The sequence below is a fragment of the Myodes glareolus genome, chromosome 12, assembly GCF_982192425.1.
Source record: "Myodes glareolus chromosome 12, mMyoGla1.1, whole genome shotgun sequence".
Taxonomy (NCBI): Eukaryota; Metazoa; Chordata; class Mammalia; order Rodentia; family Cricetidae; genus Myodes; species Myodes glareolus.
Window position 1 is genome coordinate 32,484,737 of NC_142037.1, and position 26,566 is coordinate 32,511,302.

General features: G+C 45.8%; 1 protein-coding gene across 2 annotated transcripts in view; it reads right to left on the reverse strand.

The window, feature by feature from the left end:
• Dpysl2 (dihydropyrimidinase like 2) overlaps window positions 1-26,566 on the reverse strand; it is a 105,329-nt gene that overhangs the window by 58,111 nt on the left and 20,652 nt on the right. The window contains exons 1-3 of one of the 2 annotated variants that reach the window (XM_048421774.3): window positions 9,840-10,178; window positions 6,648-6,736; window positions 4,084-4,268 (exon numbers count right to left, since the gene is read on the reverse strand). In XM_048421774.3, the coding sequence (XP_048277731.1) occupies window positions 4,084-4,268; window positions 6,648-6,736; window positions 9,840-9,878 (313 nt within the window). In that variant the 5' untranslated portion in view covers window positions 9,879-10,178. Of the gene's footprint in view, window positions 1-4,083; window positions 4,269-6,647; window positions 6,737-9,839; window positions 10,179-26,566 lie in introns of those variants that run through there. The other variant, XM_048421773.3, reaches the window with a different exon arrangement.

Consider the following 26,566-nt stretch of genomic DNA (forward strand, 5'->3'; position numbering starts at 1 on the left):
TGCCATCATACTGAGCACAAGACACAGACTTCACAAACCCCCATGACTCAGTCATGCAGCATCACTCAAATCAAGAGCCCTTGGAGTTTTCTTTTATCCATCCATCCATTCATCCATCCATCCATCATCCGTCCATCTATGCATGCATCATCCATCCATCCATGCATGCATTATTCATCCATCCATCCATCTATGCATATTATCCATCCACCCATCCATCCATCCATCCATCATCCATCCATCTATGCATGCACCATCCATCCATCCCTCCTAGCACTGATATTGCTTGGGTGGGAAACTTGAAAACAAAACAGAGGGCTTCACTGGATACATTACATGAAACTAGGTACCACGAAGTATGAGATAAAAGCCCATCTTTTGACAAAGTACAGAGAAATTACAGGTTTCAGGGAGGGGGTACCTATGCTGAACCTCAAAGGTGGTGAGGAGTCTCACAGACAGAAGGAAGGACAGTCAAGAAGTTGACAGGCATCGAGACTAGTCAGCAGGTTTGCCTCACAGGGCAGACAGCTTGGGTCGCGTTCTCTGAGCAAGAGAGAACCACCGACGGAGTCAGAGGAAGGGCACGGTGGCAGGCCAGGCTTGGAAAGAAAGAGTTCAGCCACAGAAGATTGGGGCCAAACTAGAGGAGCAGGAAGCAAAGGTAGGAATCGGATGGATATAGAGGCAAAATGTACTAGCATGAGTGAAGACCCAGGGAGGCTCTGGGAAGGAAACCAGTGGGACCGCACAAAGCAAAGGTCTGGAGCTGGGTGCTGGAGACACAGCAGAGGAGTCATTTGGGGGCACTGTGCCCGGGTCCCATACCTCTCAGAAAAGCCTTGGACTTAGGTCAGCATCATCAGCCATAACTTCTGCCCTTGGAGGTTTCGGCCTGTGGAGCCAGCACAGGCTTCCAAGGGATGCCCTGCTCTGTGTTCACAGGCTCAGCACCAGATAATTCAACTCACTCCAGATCCATTTCTTTTTTTTTATTATTACATCTTAATGAACCTGTGTGGACTTCTATTGTCATTGAGTCCTGTGCTGGTTAGTTTCTGCCATTAACGTGCCAACCTAGAATCCCCTGGGAAGAACCTCAACTAGAGAACTGCCTCCCTCAGGTTGGCCTGTGGCCAATGATTGATGTGAGAGGGCCCGGCCCACTGTGGGCAGCGCCATCCCTAGGCCCCGTAAAAAGCCAGCTAAGAACGCGCCAGAGTGAAGAGTGAGCTGCGCTTCTCTACAGCTCCTGCTCGATTCCCGTCCTGACTTCTCTCAATGTCAGACTGTGACCTGGAAGTGTAAGTGGACAAAAACGCGTTCCTCCACAAACTGCTTTTGTGGGTCGTGGTGGTTCTTAGAGCCACCGGAAGCAAACTAGAACACACCCTGAAATAAGACAGCGTGGCAATAATTTCCCCCCAACATTTACATTGCATTAGGTGTTATGAATAATCTAGAGGTTATTCAAAGTCTCCAGGAAGGTGCATGCAGACAATATGCAAATGCTACGTCAGTCTTACTGCAGCATACTCAAATTCTGGTACCCTTGTGGGGAAGGGGGGCTCGAGCCAACTCCCATTTTCCCGATGCAAAATTCCAGCCACCCCCACAACCCACCTCCAGTCACCACCGTGACTACGGGGCCAGTTTGGATGCCCTACGTCTGGTGCCTCTGCCCACCCATCCCTGGATGGAAAGGGCAAAGGGCATCCTACCACCCTACACTTGGTCTCCTCACAAAGATCCCATTGTGTAACGCTCAGCAGCAGCTTGGCTCGATGCTAACGATATAGTCTGCTGGTAGTGTGTCACCTTCTTCTACACTGGAACACACGGCTGTATTTTCTTCAGCAGGCAGCAGGGTCTTGCCAGACAGAAACGGAGCCTCCAGGGCCAGGGAACCCACAGCCAGAAGGAAAGAGGTAAAGATTCACCCACCAGTGCAGGTGACAGGATTAGAGGCAGTAAGAGGGACGAGGGGGAGAAAAGTGTGGGCAGTCTTTGCACCAATTTACCCAACTGCTTTTTTCTACAACAGCCAGAAGTCTTTCAAGTTTGCACTTGAAAACACCCAAAGCCTTTCTTTCTGGCTTCAACATGTACTCAGAAACCAGGGCCCCGTTAAAGAAGCAGGCACTGAGTTACACGAAGCTATGCCCCTGCCTCACAGAGCAAGCTTCAGCCACATACTTACGCAGAATATAAGTGAACCCAGCAAGCAGAAGACAGGAAAAAAAACCAATCCCGAGTCCTCATCTGCACCCAGGGGGAGAGCAGTGAGGCTGCTGGGAATCCTGCCCTCATCAGCAACCATGGTTTTGGCAAGAGTCGTTAGTATTTTTCACAAACTGCCAAAGCAACGGAAGTCGGGTGTGGCAACCCTGAGCACCTTTTTACCCACAGACTTTCTCTTTCCACCTTTTACAATGCTGTGGTTCAAACTCAGGACCTCCCATACAGAGTTCTACTGCTGAGAGAGAGGCTCGGCCCTTCTGTTCTAGGAGATATGTTCATCAAACCCACTTACCGCTGAGCTAAACTGCCTGCATCTTGAACCCACACTAAAACACCATCACATTCCATTCCAACAGACAGAGGTGGCCATCACGCCCACTCCCCTTTCCTGGAAATCTCCGTGGGGCCCTTGAGTGACCATCTTAGATCCCCTGGATTAGCACAAGACATACTGAGATGCCTCACCTAGGGAAGGAAGCCCACAAGCACTACTCAGAAACTAAAGGGGGATCAGGGAGGGCCCGTTCAGCACAGTGAGCCCCAAGCCCCCAACAAAGCAGCAAGCTAAGGTGGGGTTTGCATGAAGGGCCCTCCCAGGAATGACACCCAAAAGACTGGAGCAAGGCAGAGCAGCAAGGGCCAGTCCTGGAGGGTCTGTCTCACAGGTGTGACAAGGGAACAGACTGCTGTCCCTAGTGCGTCAGATTGAAGACTAGGATGATGGGAACACCAGGGAGTCAAATGTGATTTAAAATGCAAGAGACATGGGACAATGCACTTGTAGCTTCAGGAAGACAGATGGGAATCTTCTAGACAGACTCCCCAAGCCACAGTCATCACCGAGAAACCCCCAGGAAGACAGGCTTCAAAAGGCATCGACTGTGGTCCTTTCCGTGTTGATCTGAAGGCTCTTCCCAACCCCACTGTTAACTCTTCCTTCGTGACACAGCATACTGACTTTTGCTCTTGGATAAAAATCCCTCTTCTAACACAGGACTCTGATAGGCCACTGTGCAGCGTCCCCACCTCCCCCGACCCCTTGTCAAAAGGCATGTCGGAATCAAACCGTTCACATGCAAACCCGGAACATAGCTGCTATGTCCAGTGAACACGGCTCGGATTTGATTGACTGAACACGAAACCCTGAGACTGACACATGAAAGGGCACCACCATGTGTGCCTACAGCGTTCCTGTTTAACAAATAGCTAATATCAGCAGGTCTTCTTCCAAGTATAGTAGCCTAACTCATTTAGTATCCAGCCCAGGCTAGAAAGTATTCCCATGAATGAGCTTCATATCGTTGGAAGGGAGGTTTCAGGCTACCGCTCCATTTGCTCCTGAGTGTGGTGGTATATGCCCATCATCCGAGCATTTGGAAGGCAGGGAAATAAAACCAGTAACTAACCTCTGCTACACACAGGGATTGAAGCCAGCCTGGGCTACGTAGGACCCTGTCTGGAAAACAAACAAGCAGAAAATGCTTCCTCTATCCTATCTTCACTCTGAGAAATAGCCTTGGAATTTTTGTAATCTAATATTTATGGCTTCAAATGCCATATTTTCATAACCCAGTCACATGCGGAAGTCAAGGGGGTCAAAAGCACCAGATGAGATTGAGCAGCAAGCCCTCCTCTTACCCTTCAGAATTCCCCCAGAAACATCCTCCAGTTCAACTGCAGACCCAGAGCTTAGCAGAAAACGAGGTTAAGGGAATACGAGTTTACTTTCTCCGTGGTCTCGCTCAGAGCTCTGCTCAGTTCACCAACATTAGAATCTAGCAACAAGGACTCATTTTCCCACTGCACTGGAGCCACACTAAGGTGACAGTGCCCAAGCCTTACTGATCATGGTGGTTCCCCCAGCCAGGGCTGCCTTGGTTCCCTGGAAGAAGTCATCTGCTGACGTCATCCCCTGGTCAGGCATCTGGAAGCGAGTGTGCACGTCGATTCCTCCCGGGATCACCATCCTGGAGTGGGCTTCAATGGTCTTCACTCCCCCTGGTACAATCAGGTTTTCTCCTATTTGCCTGAGAAAGCACAGTCGGGGAGAGAGGCGCCAATGAGAGGTGGGATCAACTCGGATCTGACATCCGTCCTCATCGCGCGACCAACAGACCTTCACTACGTGGTGAGCACTAATGTTTGGAATCATTCCTATCACCCTTCACGGGAGCACCACCCACTCCTCATCCCCAAACATGAGCAGATGGAGAACAACGCGGAAAACTAGGTGTGGGGCTCACATGACCCCAGCAACTTGGGAGACTGACAGGGGGATTACCTCTAGTTTAAGTTCTGTAGTCTTGGTTACAGAGGGAGCCCCCGGCCCACCAGCACTGGAGAATGAGGCCCCTGTCTCAAAGCACAGCGTACACAAGGCAGCAAACTCCTCATCCAATGACTAGTTCTCAGAGACCCCTAAGCTGGAATACTGACGAGGCCCCCGACACTCGTATGATGTTCACTTCGCCTTCTTCGGACACACCATTTGGCTAGTTTCCCAGAACAGTTCGTGTAGACCTGACTATCTCCCAACATATGCCTTCCCGGTTTTCCTTTTCAATGTACGGAAAACGGAGGTGGAAAAGTGTAGAGAGAGCAAAACAAGGAGGGAAAAAGGAAGTAAAAAGTAAACACTGTAATTCCAATAAACGTAGAATATGGAAGCAGGTGCTCATGGAGTCAGATAAAGGTAGAAAAACAGATACCCATGCTGTTTGAGACACATATCATGTCCACTGGGGGATGGGTGCTGTGGCAGTGTTTTTGATTTGTGTTTGAGGGTTTCGTGTTGTGTTTGAGACAGTGCCTCTCTACAAAGCCCTGACTATCCTGGAATTCACTCTGTAGTCCAAGCTGGCTTCAACCTCACAGAGATCCTCCTGTCTCTACCTCCCGGGTGCTAGGCTTAAAGGTGTATGGCATCCCAACCAGCTGTAGGGCTTTATTTTTGAGACAAGATCTCATCGTTCAACTAATTTTTTAAATTTTACTACATCTTTCTACCAGTTTTTTTTAAAGGGAAAATTCATCAAGGAGGAGTGAAATTTCTAAGACAAATAAACATGACTAAAAATAGCATCAGGCTGCCCCGTTCCGGGCCAGTGTCCTTCGGCCAGACCCATCATGCTCGCCTACGACTGGGGTGCAAAAGGAATAAGAAAGTCATAGCCTGTGACCGCCCAGAGCTGAGACTGTTACAGACAAACACACATGGAGAAAGCATTAACTGTGGAAACATTAAGACCCATTCTGGCTTCGCCGGTCAGGGTGAGCGTCCAAGCAATCGCAGCCGGTCCAGCTTGCCCCTCTCCAGACTCACTCGCTGCACTGTGAGAGTCTGATGAGCGCTGCTTATGTAAATGATGTCGTTCGCTGGGATGTTTGCCTTTCAACAGATGTGCTCTCTCTCCAGAGCCCATGAGCTGTCCCCAGAGGAAACGCATGAAGATATTGCTGTACACTCTGCTCAGTTAACCCTCCAGAGTCCCAGAATCCCCAAACCCAGAATTCAATACACATGCAACACGGGGTGGCCTCACTGATCCTAGGAACTACTTCAAGAATACAACAGAGATGGAGAGATGGTTCAGGGGTTAAGAGCACTTGCTGCTCTTCCAGAGGTCCTGAGTTCAATTCCCAGCAACCACATGGAGCTAACGACCATCCAAAATTCTAATTTCAGAGACCCAATTCCCTCTTCTGACTTTCAAGGGCACAGATGTGGCATCCCTACATACATGGAGGCAAAACACTCACATACATAAAATAAATCTAAAAGAAAAGAATTTGAAAAAGAATGAACCCTAAAATCCCTCCAGCAGTCATTTACCTGAGTTGCTGATAATTAACTCAATATCCTGTGGCCCTTCCTAATTAAGCAAGTGGGTACACATCTTAACAGAGCAGGCTGCTGTCCACCATTATGTGCTATGACTGAGTACTCCATCCCAAACGACGACAGTCTAGGAAAACTGAAGTGTATGCAGCCTATTGAGAAAGGAGCGTGTGAGCTGGCGACAGGAGGGGGCTGTGTCACCTCTGCTCAAAATAGCAAATTACATAATACATGGGTGCTCGTGTGTGCTGTGACTTCGAATTCCCTGAATCCGAATTCCCCAAATTCATTAATTACCACCAATAAAAACGAGCTTAAAATATGCTAAATTGGTCACTTCGGGTTTTTCAACAGTGCCTGACTAATGCCAGATGCACATTTGACCAATGTTACGACATTCCCAGCCCAGGCTTAGTAATACTCAGAATCATTAAAGCTTGAGACTATTTACATGAGAGGAGAGAAGCTGAAGCTTAGGAACACAGTGTCTGGGTGTGTGCATGCATGTGTATGTATGTGTATGTGTGGATGATGCATATATGCATGCATAGCACTGAATCATACTTACTTGATCAGCCCATCTTCCATGTATATGTCAGCATAAAAGGACTGATCATCATTCACAATCTTGCCACCTTTGATCAGAAGGCGATCACTCTGTAACAAAGAGAGGAACAAGGTCACAACATATAACTGACCTAGGAGAAGCGTCAGTCTCAAGGAGAGGAGGGCCAAAGGCATGTTTTCACCATCCAAGAGTGATGCTCAAAGTCAGGGAATTTGGGGAGGTACCTTAACCAAAGTGAACCTAAGCTAGGCAGGTTGTTCATCACCTGAGGAGTAAGCTGAGCCTACATAAACAAACCATCTTTTCAAGAACATCTTAGACCTGAAAAAAAAAAAGGAGGGGGCATTACAGAACATTCCAGCTAAAGAAGACAATGCTTTTGAAATGATTTTTGGCTAAACCTCATCTTAAAAAAAAAAAAATCCACCCACGTGTAGGAAAGTCATGTCTTGGCAAACTTTTTGTCGGGGAAAACTGACCAAAAGTCTGTTGTCATAGCATATGCTACACAAACACGGGCTTCCGCCATAACAAGCTTTCAGCTTAGTATGTCCACTCTGTGCTCATTTGTCTTTGGGATAAATCACAGCGAGTGCATGAGCAAAGGAGAAACTATAAAAGCAGACACCCATCTAGCAAGTAAGAGACAGAGCTTTATGATAAATTAGACATGGGGAAATTTTTTTAAGTCTAATACCACTACAGATGGCTGACCCACTTTAGTGTTTAAAAAAATAATAATAATAAAACTAAATTAAAGGCTAATCCAACAGAAAGAGCCAAGAACATGCAAAAGAAATGCTATCTTCTGACTCACAGCTATCCAAGACACTGTGGATGGGGTGTATGTGATGTCATCATCCTGGGAGGATGCACAGGTTTGCTATTGCCGAGCCATTCCCCTTTCATTATGCTACGCCTTTCAAAGAACAGCATTCGTCTTGAGAACAGTCAGCCCACAACTCTAGTACAAAAGAAAATCTCAGCAAGTACTACCTGCGCTGTGCATCTACCTAGAAAAGGGCAATTTTCCTTAAAACAGACACATGATGCTACAGAACAAAGAAAACAAGATACAGTTGTGCATAAATGTAAATGCTATTGGGCTTAGGAGGCATTTATTGCTTCCGTTACATTGAAACACAAAGTCAGTTTGGTTTTACACTGCAGGGTCTTCTATCCAGACCTAGGCACTGGGAAAGCCTTGTCATCATGGAGAGGGTAAATAAAAAATATCTTTACTTGTCCTGTCATGCACTCAGAGCTATCAGAGCCTTGGAACCTTTGTGAAGTGACTGGAGCAAGATTCTGCTGCTGGGACACATAAGGAAACTGAGGCTCAATGGGCTTAAGCCTGCAGGGACCCCCTCCTTTTCTCCCCTCAGCAGAATGTCGGTAGTCTGGCAGTATATCCTGCCCTTCACTACCTCCCCTTCCTCACAGAAGTACCTGTCAGTGCCATCACTGAGAAAACCACACCCTACCTCGTCAATGGGCTGGGGGAGAATCAGTCTGTTCAACCTAGAGCCCTCTAGAAGGCTTCTTACATAAGGAGGCGGGCCACAGTGACAGAGGGAGAGAGAACCAATAGGTCCTAGGGCATAGGGCTAGATATTTTTCAAGGATAGAGGGGGCGCTCTTTTAAAAAGTGGTCTTGTTGGTTGCCTAATTTCCCCCTCCCCATACTGTCAAAATGAAATTGTCTTATTCGTGCAGGAAGGCAGCTAATCACAAGAGGTTTGCAGGAACTCTCCCCACCCCCACTGCCCAGCTTCCCAGATGCGGTCCTTCAGGGCAGTGAACACTTTATGTTGCATCCTGTGTGTCAGTCCTTTGGGATCTGCTACCGGGGATTGGAGGGAGAGGGGGCTTCAAGAAAGGCTAGTTAGTACCCACTCAGCCCATGCTAGAAACCCCAGGCACACGCCCCCTCCTTTAGCCAACTGTTCTTACACCACTCCTGCAGATGGGTGTGTCCTTGTGCACCAAGGAAAGGAGGCCGGGGGTCCCAGGGCCCCAGAGACAAGGAAAGATAAAGCTCGCCTTCAAATCCGGCCTTAAAACCCATCTTCACTGTTTGAAAGATGACTTCAAATCTGCGTGTCGCTGGGTCATAGCCGGCCACACGCTGACCAATGCATTATATAACAATGAATTTCTTTGGCGATTCTCCCTGCCCGGGATTTCCTTCGAGGATGTAGAAAACTGAACCGGTGAGATTTTTCTCCCCAGTAAAAGACGCAAAGGGAGGACGGGGGTTGGGCACCACCCGCTGCATCCCCCCCGAAGCATCGCGAATTCCTCCCAGAGATGCTTGGCAGGGATGAACGAGGCCAGCACCTCGGCCACGGTGATCATTGTCTAGGGCAGGCCGGGCCATCTGCGCGAGTCGCAGCCAGCGCCATTACCTCCACGAGCTTGCTCGCTGCTGTCCCCAGCGCCCACCCGCCCAGTCCGCTTTGTATGCGCCACCACAACCGCCTCCCTGGAGGCGGAAGGGGCAGGAAAGATGGAGAAAGAGAGCCGGGAGCCCTGCCAAGACCCCAGCCCCAAACCACAGGGCTCCCCTGGTCCTCCGGGTCCCAAAAAAAAAAAAAAAAAAGCTCCCGCCCTTCTCTGCTCATCATCGAGTCCCGATCCTTCCTTCCCTCCGCATCATCCCGGTACACCCTGCCCTTTTCAGCATCCCTCTGCTGTCATGACGCCTCCGGGCTGGAACTCGCTCCTTCTCGCAGGAAGAAGGCTCCAGAAAGCTCTTTCTGGAGAGGGCGGGAGACACGGGAGGATCCGTTTTCCAAACTCCCCACCACCAGGCTCCGGGAGCCTAGCCTTGTAGCACGCAGCCGGAGAACAATATCCGAGCGTCGACCATGCATATTCAATCTGGCATCCATTTGCTTGCACCCCGCGGGCAGCGCTGCAGCATCTCGTACTGACAATGAAGGATACAGCGGATCTGGCGCGCTACCTCCATGCACTCCCGCGCCTCTTTCAATGCCTTGCAAATTGCGTGCCTTGTAACTGTTATTACATCTCCCAACCCCCAACCCCCACCTTCACCACCATCGCCACCATCGCCACCGTTGGCAACAAGAAGGAAAAGTTGAGTCTCTCTCCTCCACCTTTAAAATACGTTCTTCAGCTATTCTATGTCACAAAAGGTTGTTCGCGTTTCCCGAGTACCAAACTTACCGTGATGCGTGGAATATTTTTCTTCCCCTGATAAGACATCTCTCCTGGGGGAGGGGGGTAATTTCAAGACGACAGCTTTAAAGCAAAGACAGCCGGAAAAGAAGATTTGGTTTAAAATATATATTTTTGTAGGAAAAAAAGTACAATTCCTTAGCTGGTCTTGCTGTTAGGGGATTTCAAAGCTCTAAGAGACAAATGCAATTCTCTGTCTCTTCTCTCCTCCAACACAGATCCAGCAAGGGCGGAAAAAAAGAAAGAGGGAGAGAGAACAGGAGGGAAGGGGGTGGAAATAAACTACAGCAATAAAAGCCTTGGTTCCAGTCGGCCACCACCGCGCATGCGCTGCCAGCCACTCCCTTTCCTCCCAGGCAAAAGCCATCCGCTTCGCGAGAGACGCTCACAGATTGGCCAGGATCGTGGGATATGCAAATGAGAAAGGCGGGGCAGGGCGCAGCGCCCGGGCTGCGACTGCTGCAGTGCGCGCAGGGCGCGGTGCGTGCGCCCGAGCGGGGAGCGCGCCTTTCGCGCCCTTTCTCTGAGCCTGGGCGGGCGAGTGGGGACTGCGGCTGGTAGCAACCCCAGATGCTGCATCTACAGTGCAGGGCACAATGGAGGAGTAGTCGTCCCGGGAGGGTGAGGAGGGGGCGCAAGCCCGCGACGGAGGGGCTTCAGTTCGACCCGGGCGGCACGCACACGCCCGCCCGCGCGCCAATCCGCGGAGGCCGCCGCTGCAGCCCCGCGTGGGGTGACTGCGCAGAGCCAATGGCCTCGCTGGCGGCGAGCGCGCGACTGCACCGCGGCCTCCCCCGCCCCGCTCGCCAGGCGCGGCCTCCGCCCTGCAGCGGCTGCTGCGACAGGGGATTGACGGCTGGAGGAACGCGAACAGCATCCGGGAAGGTCGTGGGCTGCTAGGCAGCGGACGCCCCGCCCGAGAGCGTTTTGTTTTGTTTTGTTTTGTTTTGTTTTTGTGTGTGTGACTGCGGGCTACCAAGAACAAGAGATGGAGGCCGGCGCCTGTGGGGCCAAAAGGGCCAGTCTTGCCCCCTGGTCGCCCTCTTAGGTGGCACGCCAAGACTGACTCCTTTTGTGTAATTGTGGCGCCAACAGATCTGGGAAGAAAGCTGTAGGGAATCCTAAGGCTCCCACATCCAGAAGCAACGTGATGAATTATGAAGGAGCAAGAACAAGAGATAGGGGATGTTATATCCCATAGAAAGGGGAAACTGAGTCATGGAGAAACACTAGCTCTAGTCTTCCTTAATGACCCTAGTAGTGCAATAGGCCTACGAGCCTTTGATTGTCAAACCAGGCTGTGATGTTCTAACAATACCAGGGGAAAGGAAAACTGGTGCAGTGAACCCCGGGAAGGTTCTCCAGGCTGATGACAAAATTTCTGCTGAGGCATGGCTTTGACCTTCTCACCTTGAGATCAAAGAATGCTTGTGGGTACTGCTTAGTCTAGGTCGTGGGGCAGCCTTTCCGGGATGGGGGGGAGGGTATTTGTTTAATTGGCTCACACTTGTCAGATAAAGACAGAATTATCCTGGCGCTCTGTTTCCCTGCTTTGTTTTGTTTTCTACACCTGGGCGCTGGAGAGGTCTTCGGTCTTTCCAGTCTAGGAGGTGTAAAATCACCCTTTCAATTCCTGCCTTAAAATCTGCAGTCCACTAGGGAGGAGACTGTGGGGCTCCTGGTCAGTTCATTCAAGTTCAAGTTCGATTTAAGCTTGTGCATCTTGAAAAAAAAAAAAAACAGAAGCCAGTCCCTGCTTCCTGTTCCAACCGTTTATGGTGTGCACTAAAAGGGCCAGCCGAGATCCTAAGGACTGATGTCAGCCAGGAATGGCTAAAGAATCCAGGCTCGCAAAATTTAGCAGGTGGATCCTATAATCCCAGCACTCAGGATGCTGAGACAAGAGGATCAAGATCCACTCGGGCAATATCATGAACTGAAAAATAATTGAATAAGAAAATAAATAAATATGTAAGAAAATAAAGCAAAAAAAATGTGCTTTCCTCTCCGGGAAAGTCACCAGTAAGGTTCTGCTAGAAATCAACTATTAAATCACGGGAAAAATAACTACTTGTCAGGGAAGGATAATGAGATTCAAATTAATTTAAAGAAAATAGCCTCCAGTTACATTGTTTGTTTTTGTTGCTTTTCCCTGCTCTTGGTCTTAATGTATTTAAATACATCTTGCTATTTTGCCAATTTGCTATGGAATATTTTGTTTTGTCGCATCCATCCATCTTATTAGTGTCAATCTCCTTCCCTCAACCTTATATACAAGGTTCTTAACCCATGATAATTGACATTTCTCCCCATAAATGTCTAGAGACATAAGGTTGAAATTGATTTATCTGTTCTGACTGGAGCTTAAGAGAATATTTGGCACATAGAAGACCCTGAAGAAAAAAATAACTTTAATTAATGAAGGAAAATAATTGTAGTTTGCTTATCTTAACAAACTTACTGCCCAGTTCAGTGCAGGAAAATAAGAGGGAATGGGAAAGAAGTGTCTACACTGACAGATGGGTTAACCTGAATTGTATTTGTTAACTCTCTTTAACTCAAAGGAAAATTCCTAGGGAATCATTATCAGGGAATAGGATATTTGAAGCCGGTCTCCAGCCTGACTTCTGGAGGTTTAAAAATTAAACGCATGACGACAAGGATGAATCTTTCTCTTCTGCATTCACAATCTCTTCCAGAGCCCACCTCCCTGCAGTTCCTCACCCAGCACCAGAAGAGGGCAAGCAGCAGTGCCTACTGAGACAGTCTTTATGGGAACACCCAGGCATCTGGTGGCATCTGGGGCAATAAGCGGAGGGGTGAGGTGGAGGTGCCCTGTCAGAGACTGACATCAGCCACCACTGCAATTCCATGCCCCTCCCCCTGGACTCCCATCCTGTCACCATGCTCAGCAGTTAGAGCTTCAAATCAAACCTCTCAACCTCTCCTTGCAGAGAGACAGAGAGACAGACAGAGAGAGAGAGAGAGAGAGAGAGAGAGAGAGAGAAGAAAAAAAACAGATACACCAGTAGTAGAGTGTTCGCCTAGCGTGCCCAGAGCTCAGTTGTGTTTAGCTGGGCCTATTGGCATAGACTTGCAACTGTAGCTACTCAGGAACCTGAGGCAGGAGGAACACAAGTCCAATGCCAGCCTGGCCAACTTACCAAGACTGTGTCTTAAAATAAAAGAGGTAAGGAAGTACATTTTGTGCTTTCTTTTCTTTCACTTCCGGTTTTTGTTTCTTTGTTTTTCCAAACCCTATAAGACGCAGTCCCAGCAGTCAGACCCACAGCAGGCATTAGTGATTGGTCCATAAATAAATAGGCTTTGCCACTTTAACTGTTAAGGTAAAACCAAAAGGCTCTTCCCCATTACCAACATTCCCCCCCCCCAAGAAAAAAACCTCAGTCTTTCCTGTGACACTGTCATTGTGCTGGGTCTTGCCTCTGTCCACACAGTCCCTCATCCTCAAGTCCCTGGAACCACAATGGAATTTTGCTTGCAAAATTATTCCTGTGGGAGAGGAGAGGGAAAAACCGCCTATGTTTTAATGCTATGTTTCCCCTAGCAAAACTGCCATGTTCAACTAAGCCTGATAACAGAAAGCGTCATTAATCTTAAAATCAACCTCAGAGCCACACAAGGTGTCCCTAGGAAAACGTCCCCAATACTCATTTCTGAAGTTGTATGTTGGAAATGAGTAAGGGAAAAAGGGCTCTAACTCAGAGTCTTATGCCTGCAGGCCATTCTGGAGCCACACCCTAGTCCTCTGAAGCTGTTCCTTTCTCTGCTCCGTCATTCCCTCTTGTGCTTGTATGATACTGTTTGTCCCATCAGGCCACCTATACTATATGACGAACCCCAACACCAAGCCTGAGGTGGGGTAATGGTGTTTGAACTCACAGAACTAAGAACTTATTACAGTCTTGGTGACTATCCAGCCTTATAAAGAGTGCCGCAGGAGAACTCGAGGCTTTGAAAGATGGCTGTGCAGATGGATAGAGCAGAGATAACACCCACTGGAGACTCATAAGATCTTTGTAACATAAAATGGAGGTAGTGAGCTGAGGGCTGTCATTCGGGTGCTCCAGAATGACTGGCTGCTTTCAGTTCCTCAGGATCTACCCAGTATGAATTCTATCCGGGCCCAACCCTCCCAGGCTCTTGGTTTCATCTTCCCCACTGTGTGGGAAGCTGGAGTAATCATTTCTGCTTCTGCAGCACCCAAGGGGCACTGTGGAAGCACAGCGTTGAAAATACCACAGAGACTTGGAAACAAAACGCTGACAGGAAGATCAAAACCTAGATGTGGTCAAAAAGAAAGAGCCACAAAGCCCTGCGTCACTGCAGCCAGTTGCCCAGGGCTCAGCCTTCAATGTGATCTGCAGAGGTTAGGTGGCACAGTTCTCAACAGAAGGGGCAGTGCCCAAACCAAAGGACTTTGGCTAGAGTACGCTGCTGCAACGGGTGCACAGAATGGTGATCGCTTTCTTGACTGTTGAAACCCAAAGAACCGCCATACACGCAGCCAGTCCACTACCACCTTCAGTGGGCAAGTTCTTTGAGTAGCGACCAGTGAGGGCCATCACGGCAGTCATACACTGTGTTTACCAGAACTGGGCAGGTAAGAACTGCCCCTTTGGGGCTCTGAAAGGGTCCTGAAGATCCCCTGGCTACATGAAGCCTAGAGGGGGATTAGGGCACTGATGAATAAGCACGCCACAGAAACGAATAGAATCAAATGCTTTCTTCCGGTCTCCAGTTAGCACAGATACCACCCAAAGGACCCCACCATGCACAGCTTCCACCCCGATGTGTGTGGATGCAGATTGTCCTTGGGGGTCTCGGTCCCTGCTAGACACAGGCACCTGACTCTGGCCTTCCTGTCTCAGGTCTTCCCCCTGGTGGCCAATGAGGAGTATGCAGATAGTTTGCTCCTTTGTCCTGGCCTAGTGGGCTTCATAGTGGGAAAGAGCCTTTAGGTTACTTGGCCTGGTGTTCTGAGCCTGTCTGCCCGTCAGAATTATCTGAACCCTGGCTCCACCCTCAGGGATACAGTCTCCCACGGCCAGGTTCAGGAAGATTATTCTCCTCATTCTCCACTGAGCCTCACACCTAGAGCTTCTAAAGGAGGAGGAACAAAAAACAAAAAACAAAAAAACAAACAAACAAAAAACAACAACAACAACAAAAAGAGCTAAAAGGAAGGTTTTACCCCTACTCAGAACTTCCTCTACTCCCCAAAGTGCAATGTGGCGCTGATCCTTCATTCTACGGTGGTATATTCCCATTAGCTTTCAACTTGTCCGGTTTCCACTAACAATCCAATTTGCTACAATGTTGCTGCGTAGTTAAAAAGACAGGAAGCAGCATTTATGGAGCAGGAGAGTTTAAACTCATCTTCCCCGCCCAGGTGTGGCTCAGTGGTTGAGTTGACCTAGAATACACACATCCCTGTCTTTCATCCCCAGCCCTGCCAAAGTTCAAACTCAATGCGTTTTTTTTAAAAAAAAAAAAAAAACAAAAAAAAAAAACAAAAAAAAAAAAACAATACATATCTTTCACCTTCCCCTGAGCCCTCCAAGGTGTGTCTTTGTATCCTATCATAGATAGAGATGTAAGGTACAAAGAGGTCTCTAGTCAAGGGCGGCTTCTCACTCGGGCAAGAAAAATATTCAAATCCAAGAGCCCCATGGTTCAACGGGTGTGTTCTCCCATAATAAAGAACTTGATTGTATGGCACAGGTGATCCTACCATGTCTTCACTGATTTCTCTCCAGCCAAGGCATATCTTACCCCATGTGACTGTGGTGCCCTGTCATATAGCTAGGTTGGCTGAGGGATTTTTTTTTTTTAGGTTATTTCACCCATACAAAACGGATTTTCATGTAAATACACACCTGAGGCTCTTAACAAATGGCTTCTGTGCTCCGGCCATACAACCTGAGGTCTGTTTGTTACAGCAGCGGTATTCTTTCTAGACTGGATGATGCTCTTTACTTCCTTGAACTTGGGGAAAATGCTCCGGCTCTTTCACCACCCCGGGCTCTGTGTCCTCACCAGCTACTGCCCTGCCACTGCCCTTCTTCCAGGACTCTTCCAGCAAAGTGCAGCCTAGTCTCACGATCTTCATTTTCTCAGCTTCCATTCCCATTGGCTTCTCAAGCCATGACTACTGACTTCTTCCCCTGCTCTAACGGAAAGAGATCTCACACAGAGTTGGCAACTGGTCAATCTCAGGACTACTTTGTAGACTTTACCCTACGGGACCTGTCTGTGACACTTACCTGTTACCTCTACCTACTTTCTTTCAACAACTATTAGTTGTTCAATGTCCACCACATAATATTAAATGAATAAAAATAAGTTACAGTATATTATTACATAATACGATCCTATTCAAAATAATCAGTAAACTTGATTTTAGGGCATTTAAGTTCACAGGGGGAAAAATGAGCAGAAAATAACAAGAATTTCATATGTCCTACCCTCAAAAAACACAGTTTCTCTTATTATTAACACATTAGTATCTCATGTCTTCAAGTAAGTTTATTACCACCAGTGATCATATATATGTGGTATCACATATATATATATATGTGTGTGGTCTCACATATATATGATCATATATATGATCATATGGTATATGATCACTGGTGGTAATGAGTTTATTATATAATAATAAAATTTTATATATGCATATATATGCTGATGTTAGAATGAGACCTTGTCTCAAATTTATATAAATATATATATATATATACTAGAAATATATATACTAGAAATATATATATATATATATACTAGAAATATATATATTTCTAGTGCTGACTGACCTGTAATTTATTCTGTAACTCAAGCTAGTGTCAAACTCATGGGGATCTTTCTACCTCCATCCTCCAAGTGCTGGAGAATGGGATTACAGACATGAGCCATCATCTCCTACGTTGATACATTATTAATTAAAGACCATAACTCACATTAGAGTTCACACTTCATTGCTGTGCTTTGTGGTTTTTTCCTAGACAGGATGTCATATAGTACAGACTGACCTCCAACTCATTATGTAGCTGAGAATGTATTTGAACTCTGGATCCTTCTGCCTTCACCTCTCAAGCTCTGGGATGCATTACAGGCATGCACTACCGTGCCCAGTGGGTTTACTCTTTAATGTACACCATTGAAGTATCATAAAGAATTGTTGTGCTGCCCTAAAGCATCCCCTGCATTCTATAGATTCTTTCTCTCTCTCTCTCTCTCTCTCTCTCTCTCTCTCTCTCTCTCTCTCTCTCTCACACACACACACACACACACACACACAACACCAGTCTTCTTGCTGACTCTGCTGTTTTGTTTCGTCAAGGACATCATATTGTCAGAGTCATACACTGTACAGTCTTTCAAAATTGGCTTCTTACATTCATCAATACATGGGTAAGATTCTCTGTCTTTTCACTGTTTGGTAAGCTCATTTAGCTTAGCACTTACTATTCTATCAGGTGGATAAACCATTTATTTGCTTCTCTATTGAAAAACATCCATCCTGGGGGCTGGAGAGCACTCAGCAGTTAAGAGCACTTACTACTCTTGTGGAGGACCCAGGTTCAGTTCCCAGCATCCACATGGTGACTCACCACTATCAGTTACTCCTGTCCCAAGGGAGCTGATGGCCTCTCCTGTACTCTAAGGGCACTGCATATACATGGTGCGCATAAACTCATGTGAGCAAACACAAATACATTAAGGAAATAAAAATAAATTAAATAAATATTTAAAAAGGAAAGACAGCTTGGTGGCCTCCAAGGTTTTGCAGTTATGACCTTGCTGCTGTAAAAATTTCCATACAGATTTTTATCTGGACAGTTGTGTCATCACATCAAGGTGTAAAGTCACTGGATCACCTAGCAAAAGCATATTTAGCCTTTTAAGAAATTGTTCAACTGTCTTCCAACATGGTTTTTCTGCCGTAAAATGCATGAGATGCTACTATTTTGCCTTGTATTGGCATCTGGCCTCCCTTCAATGTGAGTTCTTAGCACCTTCAGGAATTAGTTGTTCACATGGGGCATTGGAGATTTTTGTATCTTATCTTTGTTTTGTTGCTATTATTATTGTTTGTTTGTTTGTGAGACAAGGTTTCTCTGAGTAGCCCTGGCTGTCCTGGAGCTTACTCTGTAGATCAGATTGGCTTTGAGCTCAGAGATCCACCTGCCTCTGCCTCTCGAGTGCTAGGACTAAAGGTGTGCACCACCACCACCTGGCTCTTTTATTTTTTTTTTAAGTAGATGCTGCTGGTCTTGATGGTTGGTTTGGGAGATTTTGTTTGTCTACCATTGCCCTCCATGCTGCTAGACAAGCGCTCCCACACTGGTCTTCCCCTCTGTGAGACGTGATTGGCTTCTGTGACTCACATCTAGCTGCACTGACCTGTTCCTCTGTCCTTGTGCCATCGACGTCCTGTATTTATCACCATAGATTTTCATATATTTTCAAATCAGGAACTTTGATGCCTCTAGATTTGTTCTTCTTCCTCAAAAATGCTTAGATTAGTCATGCTCTTTGGTAGTTCTGCATGAGTTAAGACTGGTTTCTATTTCTGTAAAAAGTGCCAACAGGATCTGATGGAAACGTGTCAGTTCTGTCACTCATTAGTCGGTGTGACTATGAGATGCCTCGCCATTTGTCTTTCTCTTCTTTAATTCTTTTGTGAATAGTTTATACTTTTAACACAACACAATGTACAAGTCTTTCACTTCTTTGGTCACATTTATTCCCACATATTGTATTGTTTTGTTGCTCATATGAGTGAAATTGTTTTCTAAATTTTATTTTTAAAAGATTTATTTATTTGTTTATTTATTTATTATGTGTTCAATGTTCTGTCTGCCTGCAGGCCAGAAGAGGGTACCAGATCTCATTACAGGTGGGTGCTGGGAATTGAACTCAGAACCTCTAGAAAAGCAACTAGTGCTCTTAACCATTGAGCCATCTCTCCAGCCCCCTAAATTCCATTTTAGGATAGCTTATGGTGTACCAAAACAAGATTGAAGTCAGGTAAGTGATCTATGCTTGTAATACCAGTACTAGAGAGACTGAGGCAGGAGGATCACAAGTTTGGGACTAGCTTAGAATACTATTGCCAGAGGTTTCTGTCACACCCAGTCCCACATCTGTTCAGTCCCAAAGAAAAACACACAGAGGTCTACATTAATTATAAACTGGTTGACCTATCAGCTCAGGATTCTTATTAACTCTTACATCCTACATCAACCCATAATTCTTGTCTGTGTTAGCCACATAGCTTGGTACCTTTTATTAGTGAGGCATTCTCATCTTGCTTCCTCTGTGATAACTGCAAACTGAGTCTTTCCTCTTCCCAGAATTCTCCTGTTCTCATTGCCCCGCCTATACTTCCTGCCTGGCTACTGGCCAATCAGCGTTTTATTAAAGCAATACATACAACTGACAAGTCTTTACAGGGTACAAGATCATTGTCCCACAGCAGATTACATAGGAAGACTTTGTCTCAAAACAATAACATTTTTTAAAAATCAAGATGTGAGGGTAGAGGGGCCATAAGATAACTCAGTGGGTAAACTCATGTGGCTTTCGATGATGTATATAGGGTAAAAAGATAGACAGATGATAGATAGATAGATAGATAGATAGATAGATAGATAGATAGGTAGATGATAGATAATTGCTAAATAGATGATAGGTAGACATAGATAAACAGATGAACAGACAGACAGTAGACAGACAGACAGATAGGCAGATAGATGATAGGTAAGTGTATAGGTAGATTGATGGATAGGTAGGTAGATCGATAGATTATAGATAGATAAATGATAGATAGATAGATAGATAGATAGATAAGATAGATAGATAGATAGATAGATAGATAGATAGATAGATAGATAGATAGATAGACGATATATGATAGATAACTGATAGATCATAGGTAGATAGAGATAGGCAGACACACAGACAGACAGGCAGATAGATGATAGGTAAGTATATAGGTAGATTGATGGATAGGTAGATAGATCGATAGATGATAGATAGACAGAAAAATAATAGATAGATAGATAGATAGATAGATAGATAGATAGATAGATGATAGATAGATAGATAGATAGATAGATAGATAGATAGATAGATAGATAGATAATCCACTGGTTCTGTTTCTCTAGAGAACCCTGACTAATACAGACAGTTTTTTTTCTTTTCCTAGTCTGTCTTCAAAAGACATGCGCATCCTTGCTTTGCTCCAAACTGAGAGAATGTCGGGGTTTTCCCATTGGTTATGGGATCAGCTTTGGGATCCCCTAATCCCACACACTGTGACATAAACATACATGCATGTAGGCAGAGGGAGGCCCGAGGAGAAAATCAGGTTCCCTTCTGTACCATTTTCCATCTTATTCCCTCGAGATTGAGTCTCCCACTGAACCTAGAGCTAGGCTGGCAGCCAACATACTGCACCAATCCTCTTGCTTCCACTCCCCACAATGTTGGGGTTAGACACACGGTCATGCCTGGCTGGTTTTTATAATATGGGTGTTCGTGGTTCAAACTCAGGTCCTCAGGCTTCCACAGCAAGTGTTCTGTACCCACTCAGCCATCTCCCTGCCCCAGCTATGAGCGCACACAGACGACTACGGCTATGCTGCAGTGAGACGGGATCCTCCTGTGGTGGTTTGAATGAGAATGGCCCCCATACGCTTATGTATTTGAATTCTCAGTTGAACTGTTTGGGAACGGTTAGAAGCGGCCTCATTGGAGGAGGTGTGTCAGTGGGAGTGAGCTTTGAGGCTTTAAAAGCCCATGCCAGACCCAGTCTCTCTCTTCCTCCTCCTATTGTGTGTGGATCAAAATGTAAAGTTCTCAGCTACTGCTCTAGCACCATGCCTGTCCATTTCCCTCCATGGTAACGGACTCGCCCTCTGAAACTGTATGTAAGCCCCAATTAAAGGTTTTCTTTTATAAGAGTCGCCTTGCCCATGGTGCCACACCACAGCAATAGAACAGTAACTAAGACTTCGATACCTGCTTAATTGGTTTATTAACCAACTAGTGTGGGAAGTCTATGTGTTGCTTTTATTGGTTAATGAATAAAGAATCTGCCTGGGCCTGAGATAGGGCAAAATAGAGATAGGCGGAGAAAACTAAACTGAATGCTGGGAGAAAGAAGGCAGAGTTGTGAGACGCCATGTAGCTGCCAGAGGGGAAAGATGCAAGCGGTCAGCTGGAACCTCGCCAGTAGGCCACAAACCTCATGGTAAAATATAAAGTAATGGAAATGGGTTAATTCTAGATGTAAGAGCTAGTTAGCAATACGCTTAAGTGATTGGCCAAGCAGTGATTTAATTAATACAGTTTCTGTGTGGTTATTTCAAGTCTGGGCAGCCGGGAACAATCAAGTGGCCTCCACCAACAACTGTTAGTCTCTGTGAAAAGCTGTTTTACATTTCTTCAGGTGGCATTGTAGGGTTTTTATTTCATCTTGTCTGTATGTTGTAGGTTGGTTTGCCTGTGCTAAAACAACCCTTTTATTTCCCAGGCAATTCCACCCTGCCATGCTGTGCAACCACATGAGTTTGAATTTGGTTGGGGGTGTTTATAAGTAACTGTTCATCGGGAATGCTGCCCTGTGGCTTCTTATTTCTAATAGTGTCTTTGTCTGGTTTTGAAATCAAGGCAAACTGTTATGATTCATGACATGAACTAGAAAGTGTGTCCCTTCTTTTCGTTTGGGGAAGCGCTTAAGAAGGCCTCAACTCTTTGAGTTGAGATGTTCACCATGGCAGTGAGACAATAGAGTCCTTGTGATCTCCTTTCTGCTGGTGTGACTGAGTCATGGTCAACAAGACCCCTCTAGGTTTAATTAACAGTCACACTTACTACTATGGTAATGCCAACGTCCAAAGCACAGGGACACTCAAAACAGACCCAGAGTTAGAGTGTGTGTCAGGAGGGGATGGCATTGGCTGGCCACACTTTTCTCTGCAGTCGTCCTCAGCGTGTGAGGATGTACCATTCAGTCTTCTGTTCCTTTGTTGTGCCCAGAACTCTCCCACCGCTGTCTGCTTGCTGTTTGTGTGTTGGCGTGCTGACAGCTGGGACATCCCAGTGTTGCTGATGACACTTTACCCCAGTAAGCACTGTCTGTTTGCTAGTTAATTTTACAGCTGTGCCTGGCCACCTCACCATGGCCGGTGATCAACGTTAACCTGACTAGTCATGGAACAGACTGACATCTTGTACCCCATGATGTGTCTCCTTCTTGGAGAAGACCTGGAATCAGCTTGCAGAAAGCACATAGATTACAAAGAGGCAATGGATACATTGAAATGGAGTAGACAGGCTACAAATTCAGGGACCTGTAATCTCCATTAGGTGCTAGGGTGAAAAGGTCACTCAAAGATGGATTATTCCAGATTGAAACTACCAGGGAAATGTGAGAACTAAATGCAGGTGTTGCCTTGGACAGTGGCCCCACCGGTGGACACCAATAAGCAACAGTGTAATGTGAACAGAGTCTGGGGGGATTAGAAAGTGGTACCGTGTTCGTCGTGACTCTAACTTTGATGGTTTGCTTTGGTCATGAGGAGGATGTTCTCGGATTGTTAGCCAATGCACCCCGAGAGTGTTAGGCACTGACAGGGCAATAGATGACAACTTATTCTCTCATGACGCAGAAAAAAAACATGCTGTTAGGGAAAGCAGGGGTGACTGAGAAATGGGGTGTAGTGAAATGTCAGCAATTAGGGGAGCTGAGTGAAAGTTATAGCATGCCCGAGTTTTCTTTCTCGCTGTTTTTTTCTCACTGTGTTTCCCCAGCCAACCTGGAACGCACCGGGTAGATTCTGATGGCCTTGAACTTGCATTAATCCTCTGCTTTGTTCCCGAGCACTCTTCTGCATTACACCTGTGCACTGTCGTGCATGGCCTCCAAAATTCTCTAAACATCAAATGACTTCAAATGCAAGCTTCCTTAAAACACTGTTAAGGCCCAAAGTCATTTTACAAAATTTTAATAGTATCATAAGTTATATACAAAAATGGCCAAACCACTCCCCTCCATGGAAAAAAAACTCACAAATGTTGGCACTTGGGGCCCCTAGCTGCCTCATTTTGAAGCTCTGAATTTGCCTTGACCTTGAAGCCTCTGGGGCACCTGGCCCAGACCTAGCTCTACCACAGGGGAATGTAGAGACCCAAGTCCACATCTTATAAAATGACAAAGGTCCAAATCTCACATTCCCTTTTGTATAAACAGACAAAAAAAATAGTATATGGGCCATCAAGATAGGTAAGCGAGCAGGTAAAGGTGCTTTTCCCAGATCGCGAGACCTTGCCCAAATTATATAAGTACTTATACAACAATAAAGAGATCAACGGGAATTACCTGGAATTTCTATATCCCCTAATTTAGCTATGAACATATTTATTTAAGTCACTCATTAGAAAACCAACTTAAAAAGCTTCCCGCAGGCTCTGTGGGAATCCCCAAACCACCCAGGCTGTTGACAAAATTATAGGTTGCTCTCTGCAAACTGACATCAAGGTCCCATTGCTGAAGACCACACCTATACAGCTCACTGAACACAGAGATGTCGAGCTGGTGTCTACTCAGAACTTTCCCCACTGTGTTCCAGAGTCTTTGGTTCAGGAGGGTACTCTGCATGCTCTCAAGAGAAATGTAGACACTGAGCTAGCCACAGGCCCCCCATCTACAGCAACGTTCTACCTGCAAGACATGCTAAGGCATGGTGGCACGAAGCTATGGGAGTAACCAACCAATAAATGACCTGACTTAAGGCACATTCCAGGATATGGAACCCTTATCTGACACTGTAAGGTTGACCAGGAACCCAAGACTAGACAGCCCAGGGACCTAGAGCAAAACCAAATAATAATCTAAAGAGGGAGGGGGAGAAAAAGAATGTAATCACAAAACGACTCCTAATGATATATTCTGACATGCTCATAACAGTGTCTTATTCAACTACTATCAGAGAAGCTTCCTCCTGCAGCAGATGGGAACAGATAGAGAGACCACAGCCAGACCTTAGAACACTCAGCCCTAAAAGGAATGTCTCCATCAAATCCCTCGCCCCCTTCAGAACTCGGAAAGATGAGACAGAAAGAATGTAAGAGCCAGAAGATGGAGGGCACCAAGAAAACAAGGCCCTCTAAATACGCGTGAGAAAAGCTCATATGACCTCACAGAGACTGAAGCCACACGCACAGGGCCTGCACCAGGTCCTCTGCACTTGTAGTGTGGCTTCCGGTCTAGTGTTTTGATGGGATTTCTGAGTGAGCGAACAAGGGTCTCTGATTCTTGTGCCTTCTCTTGCCTCTTCTCCTTCTGTTTGTCTGTTTGCTCAAGCTCTAATGTATTAGCTTTTATCTTATTGTACTTTATTTGTGACACTTAAAATGATTGAATTTAAATACATTTAAAAATGGATGGATGGATGGATGGATGGATGGATGGATGGATGGATGAATGAACTAATTAGGGCAAAGGCTAACAACTAAAATGTTAGCCTTGGGGCTGGAGAGATGGCTCAGTGGTTAAGAGCATTGCCTGCTCTTCCAAAGGTCCTGAGTTCAATTCCCAGCAACCACATGGTGGCTCACAACCATCTGTAATGAGGTCTAGTGCTCTCTTCTGGCCTGCATATATACACACAGACAGAATATTGTACACATAATAAATAAATAAATAAATAAATATTTTTTAAAAAAATAAAAATAAAATGTTAGCCTTTTCCCCGTTTTCTCCAGTAGAGCGACACTGGGTACATCAACTACTCCACAGCAGGCCTCGTGTTGAGGAACAGTTGACCAACACATGAAGGACTCCACAGGGTGTGTGTGTGCTGTGTGTGTGCTTTCATTTGATTACAGTTTGGGGGGGGGGTTACAGTTATATGTGTGTATTCATGTGTGTTCATGTATGTGTGTGCACACGGAGCAGAGTCCAGAAGACAACTTCGGCTATTACTCTTCAGGGGCTACCTATCTTGGTTTTTGAGATGGGCTCTTTCACTGGCCTGTTTTTTCCTTTTTTTTTTCTTTATTGGTGATATTATATTTTGTTTTCTAGGTTTTGGGCATTTTGTTGTTACATTGGGTTTTTGGTGTGAGTTTTGATAAAGAACTTAAGTTAGAGAAGAGGAGAGGATCTGGATGAACTTGGGGGAGGGGAAAATATGATCAAATTTTATTTAAATTTAAAAAATGTTTTAAATTATACATATGTATATATGTGTGTCTATACATATATAGATACATATAAAGAAAATGTAATCGTGCATGCAGCTTCCTGCTACTACCCGCATGCCAAACCTTCTCCGTCACTTTAGAATCTTGCCTTCTGGAAATAGAAGCCAAAACAAACTCTTCATTTAAAAAAAGCTTTCTACAAAATATATTTTTATTGATATACATGTTTTCACGTGTGTGCAGGTGCATGTATGTACATGTGTATGTGTGTGCACACATGTGTAAAGGCCAGAAGACAACCTTGGCTGTCATTTTTCAGGACTCTCCATCTTGGATCTCCCACTGGCCTGGAGGTCACACAATAAGGTACACTGCATGTCCAGGGAGCCCAGGAGCCCTGTCTCACGATTACAGGCATGTTCCACCCTGCCTGGGTTTATAAAAAGAAACAAAAAACATAAACCTTGCAGATCAAATTCAGGCCCTCATCCCTGAACAGCAAGCATTCTACATGCTGAGGTCCCACACTTCCGGTCCCACAAAATTCTTATAAGCAGGCATTAAGATGCGTGTAATCTCAGACATGATGGTACATACATGCATTCTCAACAGTGAGGTTGGTGACAGCTGTGACAGAAAGATCGTGAGTTCAAACTCTGCCTCGACTAAAGAAAGAGAACCAGCTGGGCATGGTGGGTCACACCTTCACTTCCAGCAGTCAGGAGGCAGAGAGAGGTGGGTCTCTGAGTTCAAGGTCAACCTTATCTATAGAAAGAGTTTCAGGACAGCCAAGGCTTACACAGAGAAACCTTGTATCGAGAAACAAAAAAACAAAAAGGAAGGAAGGAAGGAAGGAAGGAAGGAAGGAAGGAAGGAAGGAAGGAAGGAAGGAAGGAAGGAAAGAAGGAAGGAAGGAAGGAAGGAGAAATGAAAGAAAAGCAAAATGAAAAATGAAAGAGAGCCAATCAAAACGATCTTCATTACAGATCCTAGCCTCCATATATTCGGCTGTGAAGGAAATAGAGTTTACCAAACATTTTCCACCAATCCTCAGGACCCCACAGTGACCCAGGTCAAGGGGCAGCCACATCCCTCCAGCTCTCATCGTGTACCTTGCCCATCCACAAGGCTACACTCAGAGTCACCACCGTCACTTGTCTCTGTTATATGTATGCAGGAGTTTTCTTCTCTGCTACTTCTATTGGGCTTAATTTCAAATTCCTCTTTGTTCAAACATCATTTACACACACACACACACACACACACACACACACACACACACACTGTTCATGCCCAATCACCTAAAAATTTACTTTTAAAAATACACCACATGTATAATTCAGATGGGGGAAATGACTAGGAACATGTATCAATGCTGCACATCCAAATTCATAAAAATGATCTGTGTGTCTCCGCACTGAAATGAAAATCCAAATCTCACATTCTGTTTTGCATAAACAGACCAAAAACACAGAATG